Consider the following 24,382-nt stretch of genomic DNA (forward strand, 5'->3'; position numbering starts at 1 on the left):
TATTAATAATATATATAAATATGGATGTATACTGTATATAGGCATCCAAGTGAAGAGTTCAATCATAAATCACACATGAAAAAACTTTACTGCATAAAGATAAGGCATATCCATAAATGGTACGCCCCCCGGAGAACCAAAGTACGGAACGCGCGTTGGGCTTCTCCATCCCACATCCTTAGCAGGTTCGTTTATCCACATCACTGTCTGATGGATATCGTTTATCATTTATGGATATGCCCTATCTTCATGCAGTAAAGTTTTTTCATGTGTGATTTATGATTGAACTCTTCACTTGGATGCCTTTATATACATCCATATTTATATATATTATTAATATTTGCACTATGGCACTAGGCACCTTATATTAAGAACTAGCTGAAGAGCCCAGTGTTGCCTGGGCACAGTAAATATCTGTGGTTAGTTATAGCACCTCACTTCTCTTATTTTCCCATCACGCCTCTCATTTTCCCCCTCACATCTTTCATTTTCCCCTCACATCTCTCATTTTCTCCCTCATACCTCTCATTTTCCCCCTCACTCCTCTTATTTTCCCCCTCACTCCTCTCATTCCCCCTAACACTTGTCATTTCGACCTCACATCTGTCATTTTCTGATCACTCCACTATTTTCCCTCTCCTCTCATTTTGCACTCACACCTTTTCATTTTCACCTCACACCTCTCATTTTCCTCTCAGTATATACATGTTTGTTATCTCCCTTATATATAGTATACACCTGTATGTCATCTTCTGTATATTATATACACCTGTATGTCATCTCCTGTATATAGTATATACCTGTATGTCATCTCCCCTGCATATAGTATATACCTGCTGTATGTCATCTCCCCTGTAAATAGTATATACCTGCTGTATGTCATCTCCTCCTGTATATTGTATATACCTATGTGTCATCTCCTCCTGTATATAGTATATACCTGTATGTCATCTCTTCGGTATATAGTATATACCTGTATGTCATCTCCTCCTGTATATAGTATATACCTATGTGTCATCTCCTCCTGTATATAGTATATACCTGTTTGTCATCTCCTGTATATAGTATATACCTGTATGTCATCTCCCCTGTATATAGTATATACCTGCTGTATGTCATCTCCTCCTCTATATACCTATGTGTCACCTCCTCTTTTATATAGTATATACCTGTATGTCATCTCCTCCTGTATATAGTATATACCTGTAAGTCATCTCCTCCTGTATAAAGTATATACCTGTGTGTCATCTGCACCTGTATATAGTATATACCTGTGTGTCATCTCCCCTGTGTATAGTATGTACCTGTGTGTCATCTCCTCCTGTATTAGACCTCATTCACACGTTATTTGGTCAGTATTTTTACCTCAGTATTTGTAAGATAAATCCCCAGCCAACAGGAAGCCCTCCCCCCTGGCAGTATATATTAGTTCACACATACACATAATAGACAGGTCATGTGACTGACAGCTACCGTATTTCCTATATGGTACATTTGTTGTTCTTGTAGTTTGTCTGCCTATTAATCAGATTTTTATTTTTGAAGGATAATACCAGACTTGTGTGTGTTTTAGGGCGAGTTTCATGTGTCAAGTTGTGTGTGTTGAGTTGCGTGTGGCGACATGCATGTAGCGACTTTTGTGAGATGAGTTTTGTGTGGCGACATGCGTGTAGCAACTTTTTGTGTGTCGTGTTGCATGTGACAGGTTAGTGTAGCAAGTTGTGTGCAGCAAGTTGTGAGCATGGCGAGTTTTGCGCGTGGTGAGTTTTATGTGTGGTGCAACTTTTGTGTGAGGCAACTTTTGCATGTGTTGCAACTTTTGTGCATGTGGCAATTATTCCACGTGTGCAAGTTTTGCGTGTGGCGAGTTTTCCATGAGGTGAGTTTTGCACGTGTGGCTAGTTTTGTGTGAGCCTAGTTTTGCATGTGGCGAGTTTTGCATGTGGCGCATTTTGCACGTGGTGAGTTTTGAGTGGCGACTTTTGTGTTTCGACTTTTATGTGGCGAGGTTGGTGCATGTGTGGTGAAATGTGTGCTGAGGGTGGTATATGTGTTAAAGCACGTGGTAGTGTGTGGCGCATTTTGTGTGTGTGTTCATATCCCCGTGTGTGGTGAGTATCCCATGTCGGGGCCCCACCTTAGCAACTGTACGGTATATACTCTTTGGTGCCATCGCTCTCACTCTTTAAGTCCCCCTTGTTCACATCTGGCAGCTGTCAATTTGCCTCCAACACTTTTCCTTTCAATTTTTCCCCATTATGTAGATAGGGGCAAAATTGTTTGGTGAATTGGAAAGCGCGGGGTTTAAATTTTGCCTCACAACATAGCCTATGACGCTCTCGGCGTCCAGACTTGTGACTGTGCAAAATTTTGTGGCTGTAGCTGCGACGGTGCAGATGCTAATCCCGGACATACACACATACATACATACATACATACATACACACACACACGCACACACACACACACACATTCGGCTTTATATATTAGATGTAGTGGTAATTTGTGAGTATTCCACCTATGTACAGTTGTGGCCAAAAGTATTGACACCCCTGCAATTCTGTCAGATAATACTCAATTTCTTCCTGAAAATGATTGCAAACACAAATTCTTTGTTGTTATTATTATCTTCATTTAATTTGTCTTAAATGAAAAAAACACAAAAAGAATTGTCCTAAAGGCAAATTGGATATAATTCCACACCAAACATAAAAAAGGGGGTGGACAAAAGTATTGGCATTGTTCGAAAAATCATGTGATGCTTCTCTAATTTGTGTAATTAACAGCACCTGTAACTTACCTGTGGCACCTAACAGATGTTGGCAATAACTAAATCACACTTGCAGCCAGTTGACATGGATTAAAGTTGACTCAACCTCTGTCCTGTGTCCTTGTGTGTACCACATTGAGCATGGAGAAAAGAAAGAAGACCAAAGAACTGTCTGAGGACTTGAGAAACCAAATTGTGAGGAAGCATGAGCAATCTCAAGGCTACAAGTCCATCTCCAAAGACCTGAATGTTCCTGTGTCTACCGTGCGCAGTGTCATCAAGAAGTTTAAAGCCCATGGCACTGTGGCTAACCTCCCTAGATGTGGACGGAAAATTGACAAGAGATTTCAACGCAAGATTGTGCGGATGTTGGATAAAGAACCTTGACTAACAGCCAAACAAGTTCAAGCTGCCCTGCAGTCCGAGGGTACAACAGTGTCAACCCGTACTATCCGTCGGCATCTGAATGAAAAGGGACTGTATGGTAGGAGACCCAGGAAGATCCCACTTCTTATCCCGAGACATAAAAAAGCCAGGCTGAAGTTTGCCAAAACTTACCTGAAAAAGCCTAAAACGTTTTGGAAGAATGTTCTCTGGTCAGATGAGACAAAAGTAGAGTTTTTTGGGCAAAGGCATCAACATAGAGTTTACAGGATAAAAAAAAGAGGCATTCAAAGAAAAGAACACGGTCCCTACAGTCAAACATGGCGGAGGTTCCCTGATGTTTTGGGGTTGCTTTGCTGCCTCTGGCACTGGACTGCTTGACCGTGTGCATGGCATTATGAAGTCTGAAGACTACCAACAAATTTTGCAGCATAATGTAGGGCACAGTGTGAGAAAGCTGGGTCTCCCTCAGAGGTCATGGGTCTTCCAGCAGGACAATGACAAAAACACACTTCAAAAAGCACTATAAAATGGTTTGAGAGAAATCACTGGAGACTTCTAAGGTGGCCAGCAATGAGTCCAGACCTGAATCCCATATAACACCTGTGGAGAGATCTAAAAATGGCAGCTTGGAGAAGGCACCCTTCAAATATCAGGGACCTGGAGCAGTTTGCTAAAGAAGAATGGTCTAAAATTCCAGCAGAGCATTGTAAGAAACTCATTGATGGTTACCAGAAGCGGTTGGTCGCAGTTATTTTGGCTAAAGGTTGTGCAACCAAGTATTAGGCTGAGGGTGCCAATACTTTTGTCTGGCCCATTTTTGGAGTTTTGTGTGAAATGATCAATGTTTTGCATTTTGCTTCATTCTCTTTTGTGTTTTTTTCATTTAAGACAAATTAAATGAAGATAATAATACCAAAGAATTCGTGTTTGCAATCATTTTCAGGAAGAAACTGAGTATCATCTGACAGAATTGCACGGGTGTCAATACTTTTGGCCACAACTGTAGGTTTCTCTTATTGGTTGTATCTGTATACTGAATAGAATTGTGTCACTGTGATTATATATTTTCCTTTAACACTTTCCTCGGAATACTACGCTCAACATTGCGTACTTTGAAATACCAGCATTTATATTCAACATATATTTCTTTGATTAAGTTGTCTAGCATTATGGATGGACTATTCCTATATGACAGATATGCTTTTCCTGCATGGATGTGGCACTATGGTGTTGTCTCCTGTTTTTAATTGTTTCTGTAATAATTGTATTTACTTTCTTTTATATTTTGTGAATAAAAATTATTTGTTGATTTAGCTCAGTTGTCCATTATCCTTTGGTTATCTTCCCAGTCTTCTATGGTGGAGCTTGTTATTATATGCCCCTTTTTGATTTAGTGATTGAGGAAAGGACCGAAGTCCTGGTTCAATGTAGACTGAGACTTTAGCATCGGTAAGGTTGAGAGAGAGAACTTCTTGTGAATGAGTGTTGTTTTATTTTGATCCAGCAAGAAATGGTCCCTGGACGAAGCATTTCAGCGGGAAACGCGCATCGGGTGTAGTGGGTTCCCCAGGAGTACTCCTCTGGTAACTATATGTATTGTCTGCACATACACTTGTATGAATAATATAAAACATAAAAAAATTGGAGTACAGTCCAAAAGTAATCAAAGAGTATAAATTTATTGAAGTAATAAACACAACATATAAATAGACTAGGATCAGGTAAAAAGTACAGACAGTTGTGTCCTGACTACAGATGTTATTGCTATTCATGGGTAAAAGGTGCTGAAGTGCCGCGAAAAGAACACCAAAATCCAGACAAAAATGTAATAATTATACAAGTATCCAAATGGCTGTAGTAAACTGTGCGCTATGCCATTAAACAGGACAGGGTTAATCGCTCTCATCCGTGCTTATCCATGATGTTGCTAAGTTAGAACACGTGTCCATGCCGTCACCGACACGCGTTTCGCCTCTTTCTCAAGGTGCACCTTTGAGACATTTACATGGGTATTGGTCTCTGTGGCACCTCTACACTAATGTTGCCCTGTATGGCTTATGTTTATTTGTATGAATAATAACCTATTGTGTGGCGCTAACCTGTGCCTTTGGTGCATAGTTACATATGTTGATTTCATGTGTATATATATGTCTTAACTCTAACTTTTGTTAATTACATATATATATATATATATATATATATATATATATATATATATATATATATATATATATATATATATATATACACACAGTACAGAGCAAAAGTTTGGATACACCTTCTCATTTAAAGATTTTTCTGTATTTTCATGACTATGAAAATTGTAAATTCACACTGAAGGCATCAAAACTATGAATTAACACATGTGGAATTATATACTTAACAAAAAAGTGTGAAACAACTTAAAATATGTCTTATAATCTAGGTTCTTCAAAGTAGCCACCTTTTGCTTTGATGACTGCTTTTACACACTCTTGGCATACTCTTGATGAGATTCAAGAGGTAGTCACCGGGAATGGTTTTCACTTCACAGGTGAGCCCTGTCAGGTTTAATAAGTGGGATTTCTTGCCTTATAAATGGGGTTGGGACCATCAGTTGTGTTGTGCAGAAGTCTGGTGGATACAGAGCTGATAGTCCTACTGAATAGACTGTTAGAATTTGTATTATGGCAAGAAAAAAGCAGCTAAGTAAAGAAAAAACGAGTGGCCATCATTACTTTAAGAAATGAAGGTCAGTCAGCCTGAAAAATTGGGCAAACTTTGAAAGTGTCCCCAAGTGCAGTGGCAAAATCCATCAAGCGCTACAAAGAAACTGGCTCACATGAGGACCGCCACAGGAAAGGAAGACTAAGAGTCACCTCTGCTTCTGAGGATAACTTTATGCGAGTCACCAGCCTCAGAAATCGCAGATTAACAGCAGCTCAGATTAGAGACCAGGTCAATGCCACACAGAGTTCTAGCAGCAGACACATCTCTACCACAACTGTTAAGAGGAGACTTTGTGCAGCAGGCCTTCATGGTAAAATAGCTGCTAGGAAACCACTGCTCAGGACAGGCAACAAGCAGAAGAGACTTGTTTGGGCTAAAGAACACAAGGAATGGACATTAGACCAGTGGAAATCTGTGCTTTGGTCTGATGAGTCCAAATTTGAGATTTTTGGTTCCAACCAACAGAAAAGGTGAACGGATGGACTCTACATGCCTGGTTCCCACCGTGAAGCATGGAGGAAGTGTGATGGTGTGGGGGTGCTTTGTTGGTGAAACTGTTGGGGATTTATTCAAAATTGAAGGCATACTGAACCAACTTTGGCTGCCACAGCATCTTGCAGCGGCATGCTATTCCATCCGGTTTGCGTTTAGTTGGACCATCATTTATTTTTCAACAGGACAATGACCCCAAACACACCTCCAGGCTGTGTAAGGGCTATTTGACCAAGAAGGAGAGTGATGGGGTGCTACGCCAGATGACCTGGCCTCCACAGTCACCAGACCTGAACCCAATCGAGATGGTTTGGGGTGAGCTGGACCGCAGAGTGAGGGCAAAAGGGCCAACAAGTGCTAAGCATCTCTGGGAACTCCTTCAAGATTGTTGGAAGACCATTCCCGGTGACTACCTCTTGAAGCTCATCAAGAGAATGCCAAGAGTGTGCAAAGCAGTCATCAAAGCAAAAGGTGGCTACTTTAAAGAACCTAGAAAATAAGACATATTTTAAGTTGTTTCACACTTTTTTGTTAAGTACCGTATTTTTCCGACCATAAGACGCACTTTTTTTCCTCCAAATTTGGGAGGAAAGTGTGGGTGCGTCTTATGGTAGGGATGCAGCATGTGGGGAGGGGGCAGTAGCGAGTGGGATCGCACTGTTATCCCACTTCAGGAGGCAGAAAAATGTCCCCGCTGCCCGGAATCAGCGCTGGGGAAACCATGTGGTCCTGATGATTAAGTGCAGTGAATATTCATTTGCTGTTCCCCGCCCACCTATCAGCTCAGCGGTGAGCTGGGAGCAGCAAATGAATACTGCACTTAAGCAGGGACACACATGGTTTCCCCAGCTGTGGATTTCTGCAGCAGCTGGGGAGATCTGTGTGTCCAGGGGAGGAGCAGCAGGAACCAGGGGAGAGGAGATCGCTGCATACCTGCCTGGGCTGGACGCTGAGTGCTGTGCACAAGGAGGACCTGTGTGATGTCAGAAGTGGGCGGGCTGGAGCATCACATGGCAGCTCAGAACCCTCCCTCTTCTTGACATCATCACAGGTCCTTCAGACTCCCCACTAGAATCTGCAGGCTTCCTCTTATAACCTGTGCTGTGGAAAGGCAACAAGAGGGAGGGCTCTGTGTGCAGTCATGGGATGCTTTTACCTCACCACAGTGTGGCTGGCTGCCACAATTAAGAGGTTAGTCTTTACAAAACACAATAAAGCACTCTGCCACTCCTTTGGTGAACTATAACTCCCAGCATGTCATAGGATCTGCAGGACATGCTGGGAGTTATAGTTCTCCCATGGGATTTTAAAGCAGCACTCCAGTGTTATTTTGCAGTGCTGGAGTGGTGCTTTCAATATAAGCCCTGAGCCCCCATTCTTAAACTCACCCTCCAGCATCTTCATATAGTACTTCACAGACACCACACTGTTCCCGCAGCTTCCAACATAATAACATACTATTATATATAATAACACCACATATAATAGTATGTTATTTATGTTATTAAATATTTTACCACATATTTTTGCTTCAAATATTTTTTTCCCTATTTTCCACCTCTAAAACCTGGGTGCGCCTTATAGTCCGGTGCGTCTTATCGTCCGAAAAATATGGAATATAATTCCACATGTGTTAATTCATAGGTTTGATGCCTTCAGTGTGAATGTACAATTTTCATAGTCATGAAAATACAGAAAAATCTTTAAATGAGAAGGTGTCCAAAATTTTGGTCTGTACTGATCTCTTCTGAGGAAGATATTCTCGAAACGCGCGTCAAGGGTACGTTGTGGCAGCCTGGACCGTGGGTAACTATGTGCTCTCATCAGCTTAAACATCCTTTATGAACTTTTTTCTACTCTATTCCATATTTGAATATGATGTGCAGAGGAATATCTCTATATAAGACTCTTAAGCAACAGTGCTTATTATATACTGCATTTCATTACTGAACTAGCTGTACCCAGCTCCTTGCTTTGCTATTGGTCCAAATGCATATGCACTTTATTACTTGATTCACTTTTTAGCATTGTGCTATTTATTTATGATGACCAATTATTGATCCTATATATACAAATATTATTATTTTTGGACCTGTTGCATATTTCTGCCCAATGTTTGCTTGTCCTTTTTGTATGTCATCCCTTTTTGTAATTATGTTTTAATATGGCTCAATAAAAATTACTTTTATATGATCTTTTTTGGAGGACTATTTTTGTAGGTTGTCCACATTTTAATTAAGCATTATTTCAATGAATCTCTGAGAACTCCCACTGTATGATCATTGAACAAGAAATTACCTTGTGTTGATATCGGTTGTCAAATGCGTGTTTAATTAGCAAGTGTTTTAAACTGGAGATGGCAGCAAATCTGATGTCGCAATTCTCCTGCATGGCTTGCAATATTTCTCTCAACAAGAGACCGACAAGAAAATGATTTTTGCAATAATCATCTGTTAAACCACATTCAAGATTCATATCTGGAGACAAAGAGAAAAAAGAATTAATTCTGTGCTTTATAAGCAAAAAAGGACATTTAGAAAATCAGTCTGGCAATATTCAGTAGGCAAGACATAGCATTTTAGCAAATAATATAGAAATCACATGAAAGGAGGATTGCAGGTTCTGATAAGAACTTAGACATTTGCCATTAAAAAATTATCACAATTCACAATTGCTTCAATATGTAGCAAGCTGTAGAAAATATTTTTACCGTTGGTGTGAGGCAGTGACCGGTGTCATATGTGAGGGTCGCTATTAGTGATGAGTGAGTGTACTCGTTGCTCGGGTTTTCCCAAGCACACTCGGGTGACCTCTGAGTATTTGTAACTGCTCGGAGATTTAGTTTTCATCGCGGCAGCTGAATGATTTACAGCTACTAGCCAGGTTGAGTACATGTGGGGGTTGCCTGGTTGCTAGGGAATCCCTACATGTAATTAAGCAGGCTAGTAGCTGTAAATCATTCAGCTGCCGCGAGATGAAAACGAAATCTCCGAGCAGTCATAAATACTCGGAGGTCACCCGAGCGTGCTTGGGAAAACCCGAGCAAAGAGTACACTCGCTCATCACTACTCGCTACGTGTCACCCAGGATGCGTTCAGAAGCGTATTAGTTCCTCTGGAGTGTCTTGTGGTCACAGCAGGGTGTCTGTGAGTCACAAGGCAGAATAAAAGTTAAGGTACCTTCACACGAAGCGACGCTGCAGCGATAGCGACAACGATGCCGATCGCTGCAGCGTCGCTGTTTGATCGCTGGAGAGCTGTCACACAGACCGCTCTCCAGCGACCAACGATGCCGAGGTCCCCGGGTAACCAGGGTAAACATCGGGTTGCTAAGCGCAGGGCCGCGCTTAGTAACCCGATGTTTACCCTGGTTACCAGCGTAAAAGTAAAAAAAACAAACAGTACATGCTCACCTGCGCGTCAGTCAGTGTCAGAAAGCAGACGCTGGGGGACGCGCAGGTGAGCATGTACTGTTTGTTTTTTTTACTTTTACGCTGGTAACCAGGGTAAACATCGGGTTACTAAGCGCGGCCCTGCGCTTGGTAACCCGATGTTTACCCTGGTTACCAGTGTAAAACATCGCTGGTATCGTTGCTTTTGCTTTCAAACACAACGATACACAGCGATCGGACGACCAAATAAAGTTCTGGACTTTATTCAGCGACCAGCGACATCACAGCAGGATCCTGATCGCTGCTGCGTTCCAAACGAAACGATATCGCTAGCCAGGACGCTGCAACGTCACGGATCGCTAGCGATGTCGTTTCGTGTGAAGGTACCTTAAGTTTGAACCTGGTCAAGTTATTTTTGACCAAGGAACTTGTTCAGAAAAACCAGGCATGTGTTTTTATTTTTAAATCGGACTGCAGGAAGGTAGTGGGGTCCGGTCCGTTTCCACCAGCCCAGATCTTATAAGTGGCTCATGGCCACAGAGTGGAGTGAAGGAAAACAAAACCCTGCAGGAAGGGTTTGGGTGTGTCAGTTTTGGTCTTGCAGGCAGATGGAGCAGTTGGTCTGCAGAGCACTCCCTGGGTGAGGCAACAAAGGTTCAAGCGGAGCCAAAAGGTCTGGCACCCCCTGTGTACATGGCAGTGCGGTCGCTCATGGCAACCGGTCCCAGACTGTCTTGTTTTCCCGGCTGCGATCCAGAGGATAAAGCGTGCTGTGCACTGTGTGAGTTTTTCCGGGCATTAAAAAACGTTTTGTTTTTTAACTTGTTTGGGTCACTGCCTCGTCACTGCACAGCGTGGACACCGCTGCACTACACTCTGAACTGAGGCATACCCCAAAGAGTACTGCATGTCAATGATTTAGCCTGCAACGCTTCAGCTCAAGCCGGCTGACAAAATGGAGGAGCTTTTGAAGCAGTTGGTCCTCAGTCAGCAACGGCAGGAGCAGCACAATCAGCAGCAGCAAGAGCATCAGCAGTGGCAAGAAGAGCATCAGCAGCAGGAGCAGTTACAACTGCAATTGTTGTATCAGCAGCAGCAAAAGACTAATGAGCTGATTCTGCAGCAGATAGCGGCCATGCGAGAGGCACCCTCCCCAGTGACCACGTAGCAGTAAGAGTCCAGGTACAAAGTCCGGTCAGCACTGAGGAAGATGGAGCCTGAGGACGACATGGAGGCCTTCCTCACTGTCTTCGAACGCACTGCAGAGGGCTTGCCGGTGGCCCAGTGGGCTGAAGTGGTAGTCCCTTTCTGATTGGAGATGCCCAGAAGGCCTGCTTGGAACTCGGTTGGGATGATGCCCTGGACTATGGGAAGCTGAAAGGTAAGATCCTTGCCAGACTGGGGGTTAATACATACAGTGGGGCAAAAAAGTATTTAGTCAGTCAGCAATAGTGCAAGTTCCACCACTTAAAAAGATGAGAGGCGTCTGTAATTTACATCATAGGTAGACCTCAACTATGGGAGACAAACTGAGAAAAAAAAATACAGAAAATCACATTGTCTGTTTTTTTATCATTTTATTTGCATTTTATGGTGGAAAATAAGTATTTGGTCAGAAAAAAACAATCAAGATTTCTGTCTCTCACAGACCTGTAACTTCTTCTTTAAGAGTCTCCTCTTTCCTCCACTCATTACCTGTAATAATGTCACCTGTTTAAACTTGTTATCAGTATAAAAAGACACCTGTGCACACCCTCAAACAGTCTGACTCCAAACTCCACTATGGTGAAGACCAAAGAGCTGTCAAAGGACACCAGAAACAAAATTGTAGCCCTGCACCAGGCTGGGAAGACTGAATCTGCAATAGCCAACCAGCTTGGAGTGAAGAAATCAACAGTGGGAGCAATAATTAGAAAATGGAAGACATACAAGACCACTGATAATCTCCCTCGATCTGGGGCTCTACGCAAAATCCCACCCCGTGGGGTCAGAATGATCACAAGAACGGTGAGCAAAAATCCCAGAACCACGCGGGGGGACCTAGTGAATGAACTGCAGAGAGCTGGGACCAATGTAACAAGGCCTACCATAAGTAACACACTACGCCACCATGGACTCAGATCCTGCAGTGCCAGACGTGTCCCACTGCTTAAGCCAGTACATGTCCGGGCCCGTCTGAAGTTTGCTAGAGAGCATTTGGATGATCCAGAGGAGTTTTGGGAGAATGTCCTATGGTCTGATGAAACCAAACTGGAACTGTTTGGTAGAAACACAACTTGTCGTGTTTGGAGGAAAAAGAATACTGAGTTGCATCCATCAAACACCATACCTACTGTAAAGCATGGTGGTGGAAACATCATGCTTTGGGGCTGTTTCTCTGCAATGGGGCCAGGACGACTGATCCGGGTACATGAAAGAATGAATGGGGCCATGTATCGTGAGATTTTGAGTGCAAACCTCCTTCCATCAGCAAGGGCATTGAAGATGAAACGTGGCTGGGTCTTTCAACATGACAATGATCCAAAGCACACCGCCAGGGCAACGAAGGAGTGGCTTCGTAAGAAGCATTTCAAGGTCCTGGAGTGGCCTAGCCAGTCTCCAGATCTCAACCCTATAGAAAACCTTTGGAGGGAGTTGAAAGTCCGTGTTGCCAAGCGAAAAGCCAAAAACATCACTGCTCTAGAGGAGATCTGCATGGAGGAATGGGCCAACATACCAACAACAGTGTTTGGCAACCTTGTGAAGACTTACAGAAAACGTTTGACCTCTGTCATTGCCAACAAAGGATATATTACAAAGTATTGAGATGAAATTTTGTTTCTGACCAAATACTTATTTTCCACCATAAAATGCAAATAAAATGATAAAAAAACAGACAATGTGATTTTCTGGATTTTTTTGTCTCAGTTTGTCTCCCATAGTTGAGGTCTACCTATGATGTAAATTACAGACGCCTCTCATCTTTTTAAGTGGTGGAACTTGCACTATTGCTGACTGACAAAATACTTTTTTGCCCCACTGTATGTGCGGGCCCAACGGGTGTTCCAGTGGTCCTTTTCCGAGTCTCGCCCTGCCCGGTCTCAGGCCTATGACTTACTGCAACTGGTTAAAAAATGGCTCCAGCCTGAGACTTTAACCCCATTCCAGATGGTAGAGAGGGTGGTGGTCGACCGGCTGGTGAGGGCCCTGCCAGCAGCTAAACATAGTTGAGTGGGGCAAGGGGACCCGGGCAATCTTGACCAGGTGGTAGGACTGATAGAGTGGTATACAGCCACTCAGAACTTTATACGGGACACTGCTCTACTTCGGCTTCTGCGTAAGGCCCCGCCGACCCAGGAGTAGGGGAAAAGTCCACGGTCCTCCACCGGGGTCAACAAGGATCATGCCCGTACTGAGGGAATATCTCAGAAGGAGAGTGTCAACCACCTCGTGGACGCTCTCTTGGACTCGGGGAGCTTGGTGACCTTGGTACACGGGTCCGTGGTTGCTGGGTACAGTCCTAATGAACAGAAGGTGGGGGTAGTGTGCATACTTGGGGACTCCGAGAGTACCGGACTGCGGAGGTCACATTCTCCATCCCATGTGGGGAGATAAAACATGTGGTGGGAGTGGTAAAGACTCTTCCGTATGGGACTGTATTGGGAAGAGACTTACCCCTGTTCTGGTCCCTCTGGGAGGCCAGGGTTAACCCTCTCAGGGTAAATAGTATTTCAGGCACAGAACCTGAAGATCCCGAGTCGGGGATACCTGCCGTAGGGGTCGCCAACATAGGGACAGAGTGTAACCCTGATAGGTTTCCCCTAGAGGTATTGGCAGAAGAAGTTGAGGAGACCCCACTGATCCCTGAGCTGGAGGTGTCACCTGGTAAGTTCGGGACTGCCCAGCTCCAGGATCCCACTCTGACCCGGGCCCGGGAAAGAGTAATCGAGGTTAATGGGGTGTGGAGAAGGAGTTTCGCCGGATGATGATCATCCAGGAGTTACTGTACAGGGTTGATCAAATAAGGGATGAGGTAGTAGAAAAACTGTCGGGCAGTGCTCGACATCGCTCACACTCACATGCTGGGAGGGCATTTGGATGCCAAAAAGACACTAGAGCGCATATTGCAGTGTTTTTTTTTGGGCCTGGGGTCTACGCTGAGGTCGAAAGGTACTGTGACACATGTCCGAAGTGCCAACTAACCTCACCCACCACGAACTACCGGAGTCCATTGGTGCCTCTGCCCATTATAGAGGTACCTTTTAGCGGATTGCGATGGATCTAGTAGGTCCAATAGTAAAATCCGCCCGGGGACACCAGCACATATTAGTAGTCGTAGACTATGCCACCTGGTACCCAGAGGCAATACCACTCCGCCACACTTTGACTAATAGCCCGTGAACTGTTTGCCATGTTCTGTCGCCTTAGGCTATCCAAGGATATCCTTACAGATCAAGGAACTCCTATGTCTAAGGTGACCAGGGAGCCATGTAAGCTGCTCCAAATTAAACAACTGTATACATTGATGTACCATCCACAAACCGACGTGTTAGTGGAGAGGTTTAATAAGACCCTCAAAGCCATGCTCAAAAAGGTGGTAGCCAAGGATGGGAGGGATTGGGACATGTTACTGTCCTATCTAATGTTTGCCATCTGTGAGGTACCGCAGGCGAACACGGGGTTCTCCCCATTTGAGCTATTGTATGGCAGGCACCCAAGAGGACTGCTGGATATAGCCAAAGAGACGTGGGAACAAGAGCCCACTCCACATAAGAGTGTCATCGAGTATGTGGCAAATATGCAGGATCGTATTGCGGTCCTGCTGTTGGATTCCCAAGCTGCTCAGAGCCGCACGTATAATAAAAGGGCCACGATTAGGACCTTTAAAGAAGGAGACCGGGTGTTGGTACTAGTACCCACCCCAGAGAGTAGGCTCATGGCCAAGTGGCAAGGGCCTTATGAGATATGGGGGAAAGTGGGGGAAGTGAATTATAAAGTGTACCAATCCAGAAAAAGGAAACCCGAGCAACTGTACCATGTAAACCTGCTAAAGGTCTGGAAGGCCCGAGAATGTTTGGTCACAGAGGAGTCTCCGATCATACCAATGAGTGTTCCTCTGGCACCAGCCAAGGACACAGCCGGGTGTGAAGTAAAAATAATTGATGCCCTCACAAAACAGCAGCGAGGAAGGCTCGAGCTTTGGTGCAGCAGAATACGGATGTATTCTCAGAGCTGGCAGGGCGAACCTCGGTGATTCAGCATAACATTGTCACTGAGCCCAAGGTAAGGGTACAGATGAAACCATACAGAGTGCCAGAAGCCCGGAGACAAGCAATAACAGCTGAAGTGAAGCAAATACTTCAATTGGGAGTCATTGAAGAGTCCCTGAGCGAGTGGGCTAGCCCCATTGTGTTGATACCTAAAACGGACGGGTCGTTACGCTTCTGTAATGACTTCAGAAAGTTAAATGAGGTGTCAAAATTTGACCTCTATCCATTGCCTCGGGTGGACGAGCTAACTGAAAGACTGGGGAAGGCCCAGTACTTCACCACGCTCGATCTCACCAAAGGATACTGGCAGGTCCCCCTGACAGAGTCGGCTAAAGAGAAGACCGCATTTATCACGCCAGAGGGTCTATTTCACTATGTCGTCTTGCCCTTTGGGTTACATGGGGCTCTGGCCACATTCCAAAGGTTGATGGACATAGTGTTAGAGCCGCGTCAGAAATATGCATCGGCCTATTTAGATGACAGTCATCTTTCGTACCAACTGGGAGACCCACCTGTCCCAGGTACAAGCTGTGATAGTCGATCAGAATCGCGGGGTTAACAGCAAACCCAAAGAAATGCACGATGGGGCTCACGGAGGCTCGGTACTTAGGTTACGTGATTGGCGACGGGGCGATCAAACCCCCAGTAAACAAGATTGAGGCCATTGAAAACTAGACCAAGCCCTTAAGTATCAAACAAGTGAGGGCATTCCTTGGCATCATTGGGTACTACCGCTGGTTTATACCCAATTTTGCTGGGAAATCAGCACCCCTAACAGACCTGTTAAAAGGAAAGAAGATGGGGAAATCCGGTGGAATCCTCAAGCGGAGAAAGCATTCCAGTCCCTGAAGTTGGCTTTGTGTGGACAGCCGGTCCTCATCAGCCCCGACTTTAGGAATATCTTTATTGTGCAAACCGATGCCTCGGAGGTAAGCCTAGGAGCGGTGCTGTTGCAAGAGATGAACATGGATGAGCATCCAGTCACCTACTTGAGCAGGAAACTGACCCCGGCAGAGAAAAATTATAGTGTAGTGGACAAGGAGTGCTTGGCGATTAAATGGGCCTTGGAGTCCCTACGTTACTATTTGCTCGGGCGTCAGTTTCGTTTGGTAACGGACCATTCACCCCTTGTCTGGATGAGAAACGCAAAAGAGAGGAATGCCCGAGTCACCAGATGGTTCCTATCCCTACAAAATGTTAGTTTTTCAGTGGAATATCGGGTGGGGAAATCACAGGGAAATGCGGATGCCCTGTCACGGGCCCCCTGTATGATGACAAATGTTCAACCCCACAAGTTTGAACAGAGGGGGGGTATGTGAGGCAGTTACCGGAGTCATATATGAGGGTCGCTATGTGTTGCCCAGGATGCGCTCAGAAGCGTAATAGATCCGCTGGAGTGCCTTGTGGTCACAGCAGGGTGTCTGTGAGTCACAAGGCAGAATAAAAGTAAGTATGAACCTGGTCAAGTTATTTTTGACTAAGGAGCTTGTTCAGTAAAACCAGGCATGGGCTTTTATTTTTTAAACCAGACTGTCTTTTGTTTTCCCGGCTACGATCCAGAGGATAAAGCGTGCTGTGCACTGTGTGAGTTTTTCTGGACATTAAACATGTTTTGTTTTTGAACTTGCTTGGGTCACTGCCTCATCACTGCACAGCGTGGACACCGCTGCACTACAGTTGGCTATAAATGGATCTTTCTCCACTGATACCTATGAACTGTGAATATTCTTGCCCAGATACAGTAGTGCAGTGTTCCCCAAATCCTCAATAGCCACCAACAAGTCATGTTTTCAGTATTTCCTTAGTATTGCACAAGTGATAATTGCATCTCCTGCACAGGCAATAATTCCATCACCTGTGCAATACTAAGGAAATCCTGAAAACATGACCTGTTGGTGGCTCTTGAGCACCGGAGTTGGGAAACACTGCAGTAGTGCATACACATACATTAATGTATGAAGACTTTGCAACAAAATGGAAAACCAACTTGTTAGATATCATAGTTTCTTGAGATCAAAATGGGTCAGTAGCTTCTTGTACTTCATCATATAAGGTTGAAATATTGCAGTGGAATATATTAGCTTGAATTACATTTTTTTTTTTCTTTTTACATAACCGAATGTATTTTGGGCTAACACTAATTTTTGCAATTGTTTTTACTAAAAATGTTGAGCCCTTTGGCTTTTACAGGCTCTTAGATTTCCCTGCATATTGCTAATTTTGAAGGAGCTTGGCAGGAAGGTTAGTCCAAATATCTTAGTTCTAATCGTGTACAAATTCTTCATGTTATTCCATACAGACTGGATAATGTTGAGATCAGGGCTCTGTATGCCATATCATCAATTCCTGAACTGTTTGTTCTTCTTTACGATGAAGATTAATGACATTGGCTGTATGTTTGGGGTCATTGTCCTGCTGCAGAATAAATTGGAGCCAATCAGATGACTTGCTGATGGTATTGCATGGTGGATAAGTAAGATCCTGTATTTGTCTTATCTGCCTGTATTTCTCGTATCTGCCTGTATTTCTCAGCATTAAGGCATTAATTCTGACCAAATCTCCAACTCAATTTGCTGAAACTTGCAAGGATCCTCTACAATGCTTCACTCTTGCCTGCAGACATTCATTATTGTACCGTTCTCCAGCCCTCCAGCGAACAAACCTTTTGTTACAGCCAAATATTTCAACTCATTAGTCCAGTGCATCTTCTGCTATTTTCTGTGTCCCAGTGCTTATATGTTTGTGCATTGTTGAGTCACTTTTTTCTATGTTGAAGGTATGGCTTTTTGGAAGCAATTATACCATGAGGGCCACTTCTGGCCAGACTTCTCTGAACATTATACGGGTGCAGTTGGGTCCCACTGGTTGCTGCTAGTACTGAACTGATGGCACTGAACTGAACTCTTTTCATGGGAGAGATTTTGCTGATGCAGTATAACTACTTTGTGTCTTATTGGTGTGCTCAGTCTTGCCATGGTGCATGACTTGTGACATGAAATAGTCTTCCTCAACCTCACTTTTGTAACAGAGTTTAGCTGCTCCTCACACAGATTTAAGCCTTCATTACAGCTATTTCTGCTTCAGTTAATGGCTATGTTTTAACTTACAACCTACATATGGAAAAAAGTATCATACATTTTTGTTTTAATTGATTACTCATACATAGGACTATAAACGACTGGTGTGGACAATATAAAACTCACACCTGAAAATAGATAAAAAGGGGAGATGACTCAATTTTTGCATTGTGTGTCTGTGTGTGCCACACTAAGAGAACTGTCCAAGGACTTGAGAATCAAAATTGTTGAAAAATATAAGCAATCTCAATGTTATAAGTCCATCTCCGGAGATCTGGATGTTCCTTTGTCCATGGTGCACAACATAATCAAGAAGTTTACAACCCAAGGAATTCTAGCTAATCTCTCTTGACATAAACACGAGAGAAAAATTGATTAAAAGTTGCAACTCAGGATAGTCTAGATGGTGGATATATAGCCCCCAACAAGCTCCAAACAAATTCAAGCTGTACTGCAGGCTCAGGGTGTATCAGTGTTAGCGCCAACTGTCCATTGATATTTGAATGAAATTAAAAGCTATGGAAGGAGACCCAAGAGGACCCCACTGCTGGCACAGAGGCATAATAAAACTAGACTGCAGTTTGCCAAAATGAATGTAAGCCAAAATCCTTCTGGGAAAGCATCTTGTGGACAGATGAGACCAAGATAGAGCTTTTTGGTGTTTCCCAAAAATGGAAAGAGGCTTACTAAGAGAAAAGAACACAGTACCACAGTCAAGTATGGCGGAGGTTCAAAGATGATTTTGAGTCGCAATGTTGTGCCCAAGCATTAGAAAACGGAGTTTGCATTGTAGGTCATGGGTTTTCCAGCAGGACAATGACCCCAAACATACCTAAAGAAGCGACCAGAAATGGATGGAAACAAAGAACTTGAGAGTTCTGAAGTGGCCAGCAGTGAGCCCAGATTTAAATGCCTTTGAACACCCGTGGAGAGATCTTAAAATTGCTGTCGGGGAAGACACCCATCAAATATGAGAGACCTGGAGCAGTTTGCAAAAGAAGAGTGGTCCAAAATTCCAGCTGAGAGGTTTAAGAAGCTTGTTCGTGGTTATAGTAAGAGATTGATTGCAGCTATTTATTCCAAAGGGCGTGCAACCAAATATTAAGTTGAGGGTGCCAACAATTTTGTCTGGCCCATTTTTTGGCTTGAGTGTGTAATTATGTCCAATTTACCTTGCTTTCTCAGTTTTTTTGTGTTGTTCCAATGCAAACATGGAGGGGGGCAGGAAAAGGGATATGGGGGGGGGGGGCAGGACAAGGGGCATATGGGGCCAGGATGGATATATGGGGGCCAAGAAAAGGGACATATGGGGGCTAGGATGGATGTATGGGGGCCAGAACAAGGGACATATGGGGGGCCAGGATGGCTATATGGGAGCCAGGACAAGAGATATATGGGGGGGGGGGGCAGGATGCACATATGAGGGCCAGGATGGATATTTGGGGGCCAGGACAAGGGACATATGGGGGCCAGGATGGATATATGGGGGGCCAGGACAAGAGTCATATGGGGGACAGGATAAATATATGGGGGCCAGGACAAGGGACATATGTGGGCCAGGATTTATATATGAGGGGCCAGGACAAGAGTCATATGAGGGACAAGATAAATATATGGGGGCCAGGACAAGGGACACATGGGGGTCAGGATGACTATATGGGAACCAGGAAAAGAGACATATGGGGGAGCAGGATGCACATATGGGAGCCAGGATGGTTATTTGGGGAGCCAGAACAAGGTACTTATGGGGCCAGGATGTATATATTGGGGGAGGAAAATTGACATATGGGGGTCAGGATCGATATATGGTGGGGCCTGAACAAGGGACATATGGGGGCCAGGATGGATATATGGGGGGGCAGAACAAGAGACATATGGGGGCCAGTATGGATATATGGCGGCACCAAGACAAGGGACATAGGGAGGCCAGGACAAGGGACATATTGGGGGCCAGGACACATATGTGGGGGCCAGGATAAGGGACAAATGGGGGCACAGGACAAGGGACATATGGGGGCCAGTATGCACATATAGGGGTCAGTATGGATATCTGGGGGCTAAGCTTCACAAATGGGGCCAGGCTGCACATATGGTGGCCATGCTGGACAAGGGACATAGTGGGCCAGGCTGGACAAGGGACATTGGGAACCGGGCTAGGACATATTATTAAATAAAGGGGGCCAGGCTGAACGAGATTATTACATAAAGGGGCCAGGATAAGGGACTTAATTACTGTTTGGGGGCCAGAATGAGGAACATACTTTTTTAGTTTATGGTGGCAAGTGAGGAACCTAATTTCTTTAGGGTCCAATTAGGGACATTAATACTACTGTAATATAATTAACTTTTTAGGAAACTGTTTTCCACGGGGGGATAATAGGGGTGTCCTTTTATTGTGCAAGGCGGAACTGCATCACTTTTTTTTCTTCATCTGACGTAGTGTAGAAGTTGGTGAAAAAGTGGGGCATATGGTCTAGAAGCCATCAGCTATTAATAACTGCGTGTTATTTTTTGCAGAGACGAGTGCTGGCTGGAAGAAGTGATGGCGGTCTGTGCTGAATGAAGAGGAAAAGCGAAGATGAAGGACTGCAACTACAGACGTCACTGGTGAATCAGTGTATTACATGTACACGCACACTATATACTACTGTATATACAGAGCTCCTGTGTATAATGTCATTGGTGATCCCTGTTTTACTTGTACACTATACACTATATATAGAGCTCCTGTGTATAATGTCACGGGTGATCCCTGTATTACCTGTACACCATACACTATATACAGAGCCTCTGTGTATATGGTCACTGGTGAGTCCTTGTATTACCTATACACTAACACTATATACAGAGCTCCTGTATATAATGTCACTGGTTATCACTGTATTACCTATACACTAACACTATATACAGAGCTCTTGTGTATAATGTCGCTGGTGATCACTGTTTTACCTGTACACTGACACTATATACAGAGCTCCTGTGTATAATGTCACTGGTGATCACTGTATTACCTGTACACTGATACTATATATAGAGCTCATTCACTTTGCTGACAGTAGGAAATGTTTCAGTTTTTGTCACAAAACTGAGTGGAAAATTTGAAATAGGCAGAAAATATTTGACATATGCACTTACTCTAGACCAGTGGCGGCGAACCTATGGCACACGTGCCAGAGGGGGCACGCAGAGCCCCCCCAGTGGGCACGTACGCCATCTCCTCAGGACTAGTGCCTTCACCACTCTTCTCAGCCCCCTCACCATCTCCCTCATCACTAAAACTGTGGCCCCTTTCCTCTGCACGTGTGCTGTCCCATCAGGTCACGCATCCTCCCATCAGTCTGTGCGTGGGCTGAGGAGAGTGGCAGCGCTATTGCCCACAGGTAGGATTGTGATATATGAAGAGACCGCATCACCATTGGAACAGGCAAAAGTGCGTAATTACTGTATATAATGTACTTGTGTATAAGCCAAGTTTTTCAGCACTTTTTTGTGCTGAAAATGTCCCCCTCAGTTTATACATGACTCACTGTCCCAGAAGACGGCGGGGGGAGGGGGAGTAGGGGGTCACAGGAGGCAGGAGTCGGCAGCTGTGGATAAAGTCTGTGCCTGCTGCTAAAGAGAAAATAATTTTCACTGCACTGGCAGTGAACATTCATTTCTCTTATAGCGCGCATAGTGTCAGCAGCATTCGCCGGCTTACAGCAGCTGCCGGGCTGTCACGGGTGCCCGCTCATTAAAGTAATGAATATTCACCTCTCTCCACTTCCATAGGCATGGAGAGAGGTGAATATTCATTACTTTAAATGAGCGGGACATGTGATTGCTCGGCGCAGATGCTGCTGGTACAGGAACAAGATGCTGGGAGGGTGCGCAGGGAAGGTAAGTAGGATGTTTGTTTGTTTTTTCATGCAAGGATAGGGATGTGGAGCCATGCAGACAAGGATGGGCATAAGGAGCCATGCAGACAAGGATGGGGATAAGGAGCCATGCAGACAAGGATGGGGATAAGGAGCCATGCAGACAAGGATGGGGATAAGGAGCCATGCATACAAGGATGGGGATAAGGAGCCATGCATACAAGGATGGGGACAAGAAGCCATGCATACAAGGGTGGGGATGAGGAGCCATGCATATAAGAATAGGGATGAGGAGCCATGCAGACAAGGATGGGGATAAGGAGCCATGCATACAAGGATAGGGATAAGGAGCCATGCAGACAAGGATGGGGATGAGGAACCATCCATACCAGAATGGGGATTAGGGGACAATGCATACCTGGCTTATACTCAAGTCAATAAGTTTTCCCAGTTTTTCGTGGCAAAATTAGGTGCCTTGGCTTATACTCGGGTCAGCTTATACATAAGCATATACAGTATTTATTTTTTTAATGTGAGTCCATTATATTATATGGAGCACTATATGGGCACATTATACAGTATGAAACACTATGTGGGGCCATTATACTGTATGGAGCATAGTATGGGGCCATTATACAATATGGAGCATCGTGTGAGGCCATTAAACTGTATGGAGCATTGTGTGGGGCCATTATACAGTATGAAGCACTGTGTGGGGCCATTACACAGTATGGAGGACTATGTGAGGCCATTATACAATATCGAGCACTATGTGGGGCCATTTTATAGTATAGAGCATCGTGTAGGGCCATTATACTGCATGGAGCACTATGTGAGGCCCATTACACGTTATGCAGGACTATATGGGGGTCATTACACTGTATGGAGGACTGTGGAGCCATTATACTTTATAGAGATCTATATGGAGCCATTGTATTCAGGGTCGGCGTTAGCAGCAGGCAGACTAGGCAGCTACCTAAGGCCCCCGCTCCCCCATTTTCCCCCAGCCAGCGCCGACCCCAAAACCCCAGCCGCCACATTCAACTGTATCAGCATTATAGACGCGACACAGTTGAAAGCAATGATGGAGGAGAAAGTGTCAGATGACACTCCCTCTCCCATCATTCCCCTCTGCCCCTGACACAGCGGGTGCGTGATGACTTCACTTCATCACGCACCCACTGTGTACCGGGCAGTGCGGCTGCGGAGACCAGAGCACAGAGCCTGGAGCAGCACGGGAAACAAGGAGGAGAGGTGAGGTGAATATTGTTTGTTTTAAAATTTACAGTATCAGTGAAAGAGTACTGGACTGTGGGGCTGGATTATATTCTAAGGGGGAGGATGGGGGTCAGCATTGTGCTATATTTGGGGGGTTGCATTGTATTCTATGAGGGGGCTACATTAAATTCTATGACTAGGGCTGCATTATACCCTATGAGGGGGCTGCATTATTTTGCTATGGGGGTCCTGCATTATACTCTGAGGGGGCTACATCATATTCTATGTGAGGGCTGCATTATACCCTATGAGGGGACTGCATTATTTTCTATGGGGGTCATTATACCCTATGAGGGGGCTGAATTATATTCTATGGGGGTCCTGCATTCTACTCTGAGGGGGCTGCATTATATTCTATGGGGTCTGCATTATACCCTATGAGGGGCTGCATTATTTTCTATGGGGGTCCTGTATTATATTTTATGTGGGGGCTGCATTATATTGTATGGTGGGGCTACATTATATTCCATGGGGGTTGGCTGCATTATGCTCTGTGAGAGGGCTACATTATATTCTATGGGGGTCTGCATTATAATATATGGGGGTCCTGCATTATACTCTATGGGGGGGGGGCTGCATGATATTGCATAGTGGGGCTACATTATATTCCATAGGGGTTGGCTGCATTATGCTCTGTGAGCAGGCTACATTATATTCTATGGGTGGGGGTCTGCATTCAATTCTATGGGGGGTGCTGCATTATATTCTATTCTATGGGGGGCTGTGCTATACTCTATGAGGGGGCTACATTATATTCTATGGGGGATACATTATATTCTATGGGGGGCTGCACTATATTCAGTGGGGTGGCTGCAACATTATATTCTGTGGGGTAGCTGCATTATACTCTATGGGGTGGCTGCATTACTATATGGGGCTGCATTATACTCTATCGGACTATGGGCAGTGCATTACACTATATGTACTGCATGGGACCTGCGTTATACTGTATTAAGGACTATTTGGAATACATTATACTATATGAAGAACTATGGGGTGCATTATACTATGGGAAGTGAATTGTACTACATCGAGGACTATGAGGGTGCATTATGCATTAACGGTGGACTGAGGAGTGTATTTTAATAAATGGAGGACTATGAGGAGTGTATTATACTATATGGCGGACTAAGGGGCACATTATATTATATGGAAGACTATGGGGTGCATTA

At 44.5% G+C, this 24,382-nt stretch overlaps 1 protein-coding gene across 5 annotated transcripts in view; it reads right to left on the reverse strand.

The window, feature by feature from the left end:
- The window catches only part of DOCK11 (dedicator of cytokinesis 11), a 395,594-nt gene that overhangs the window by 193,197 nt on the left and 178,015 nt on the right, over window positions 1-24,382 (reverse strand). For all 5 annotated transcript variants that reach the window (XM_077285361.1, XM_077285359.1, XM_077285358.1 and 2 more), the window contains one exon: window positions 8,657-8,835. In XM_077285361.1, coding sequence (XP_077141476.1) covers window positions 8,657-8,835 — 179 coding nt within the window. The remainder of the gene's footprint in view (window positions 1-8,656; window positions 8,836-24,382) is intronic.

The sequence above is a fragment of the Ranitomeya variabilis genome, chromosome 2 (assembly GCF_051348905.1).
Source record: "Ranitomeya variabilis isolate aRanVar5 chromosome 2, aRanVar5.hap1, whole genome shotgun sequence".
Classification (NCBI taxonomy): Eukaryota; Metazoa; Chordata; class Amphibia; order Anura; family Dendrobatidae; genus Ranitomeya; species Ranitomeya variabilis.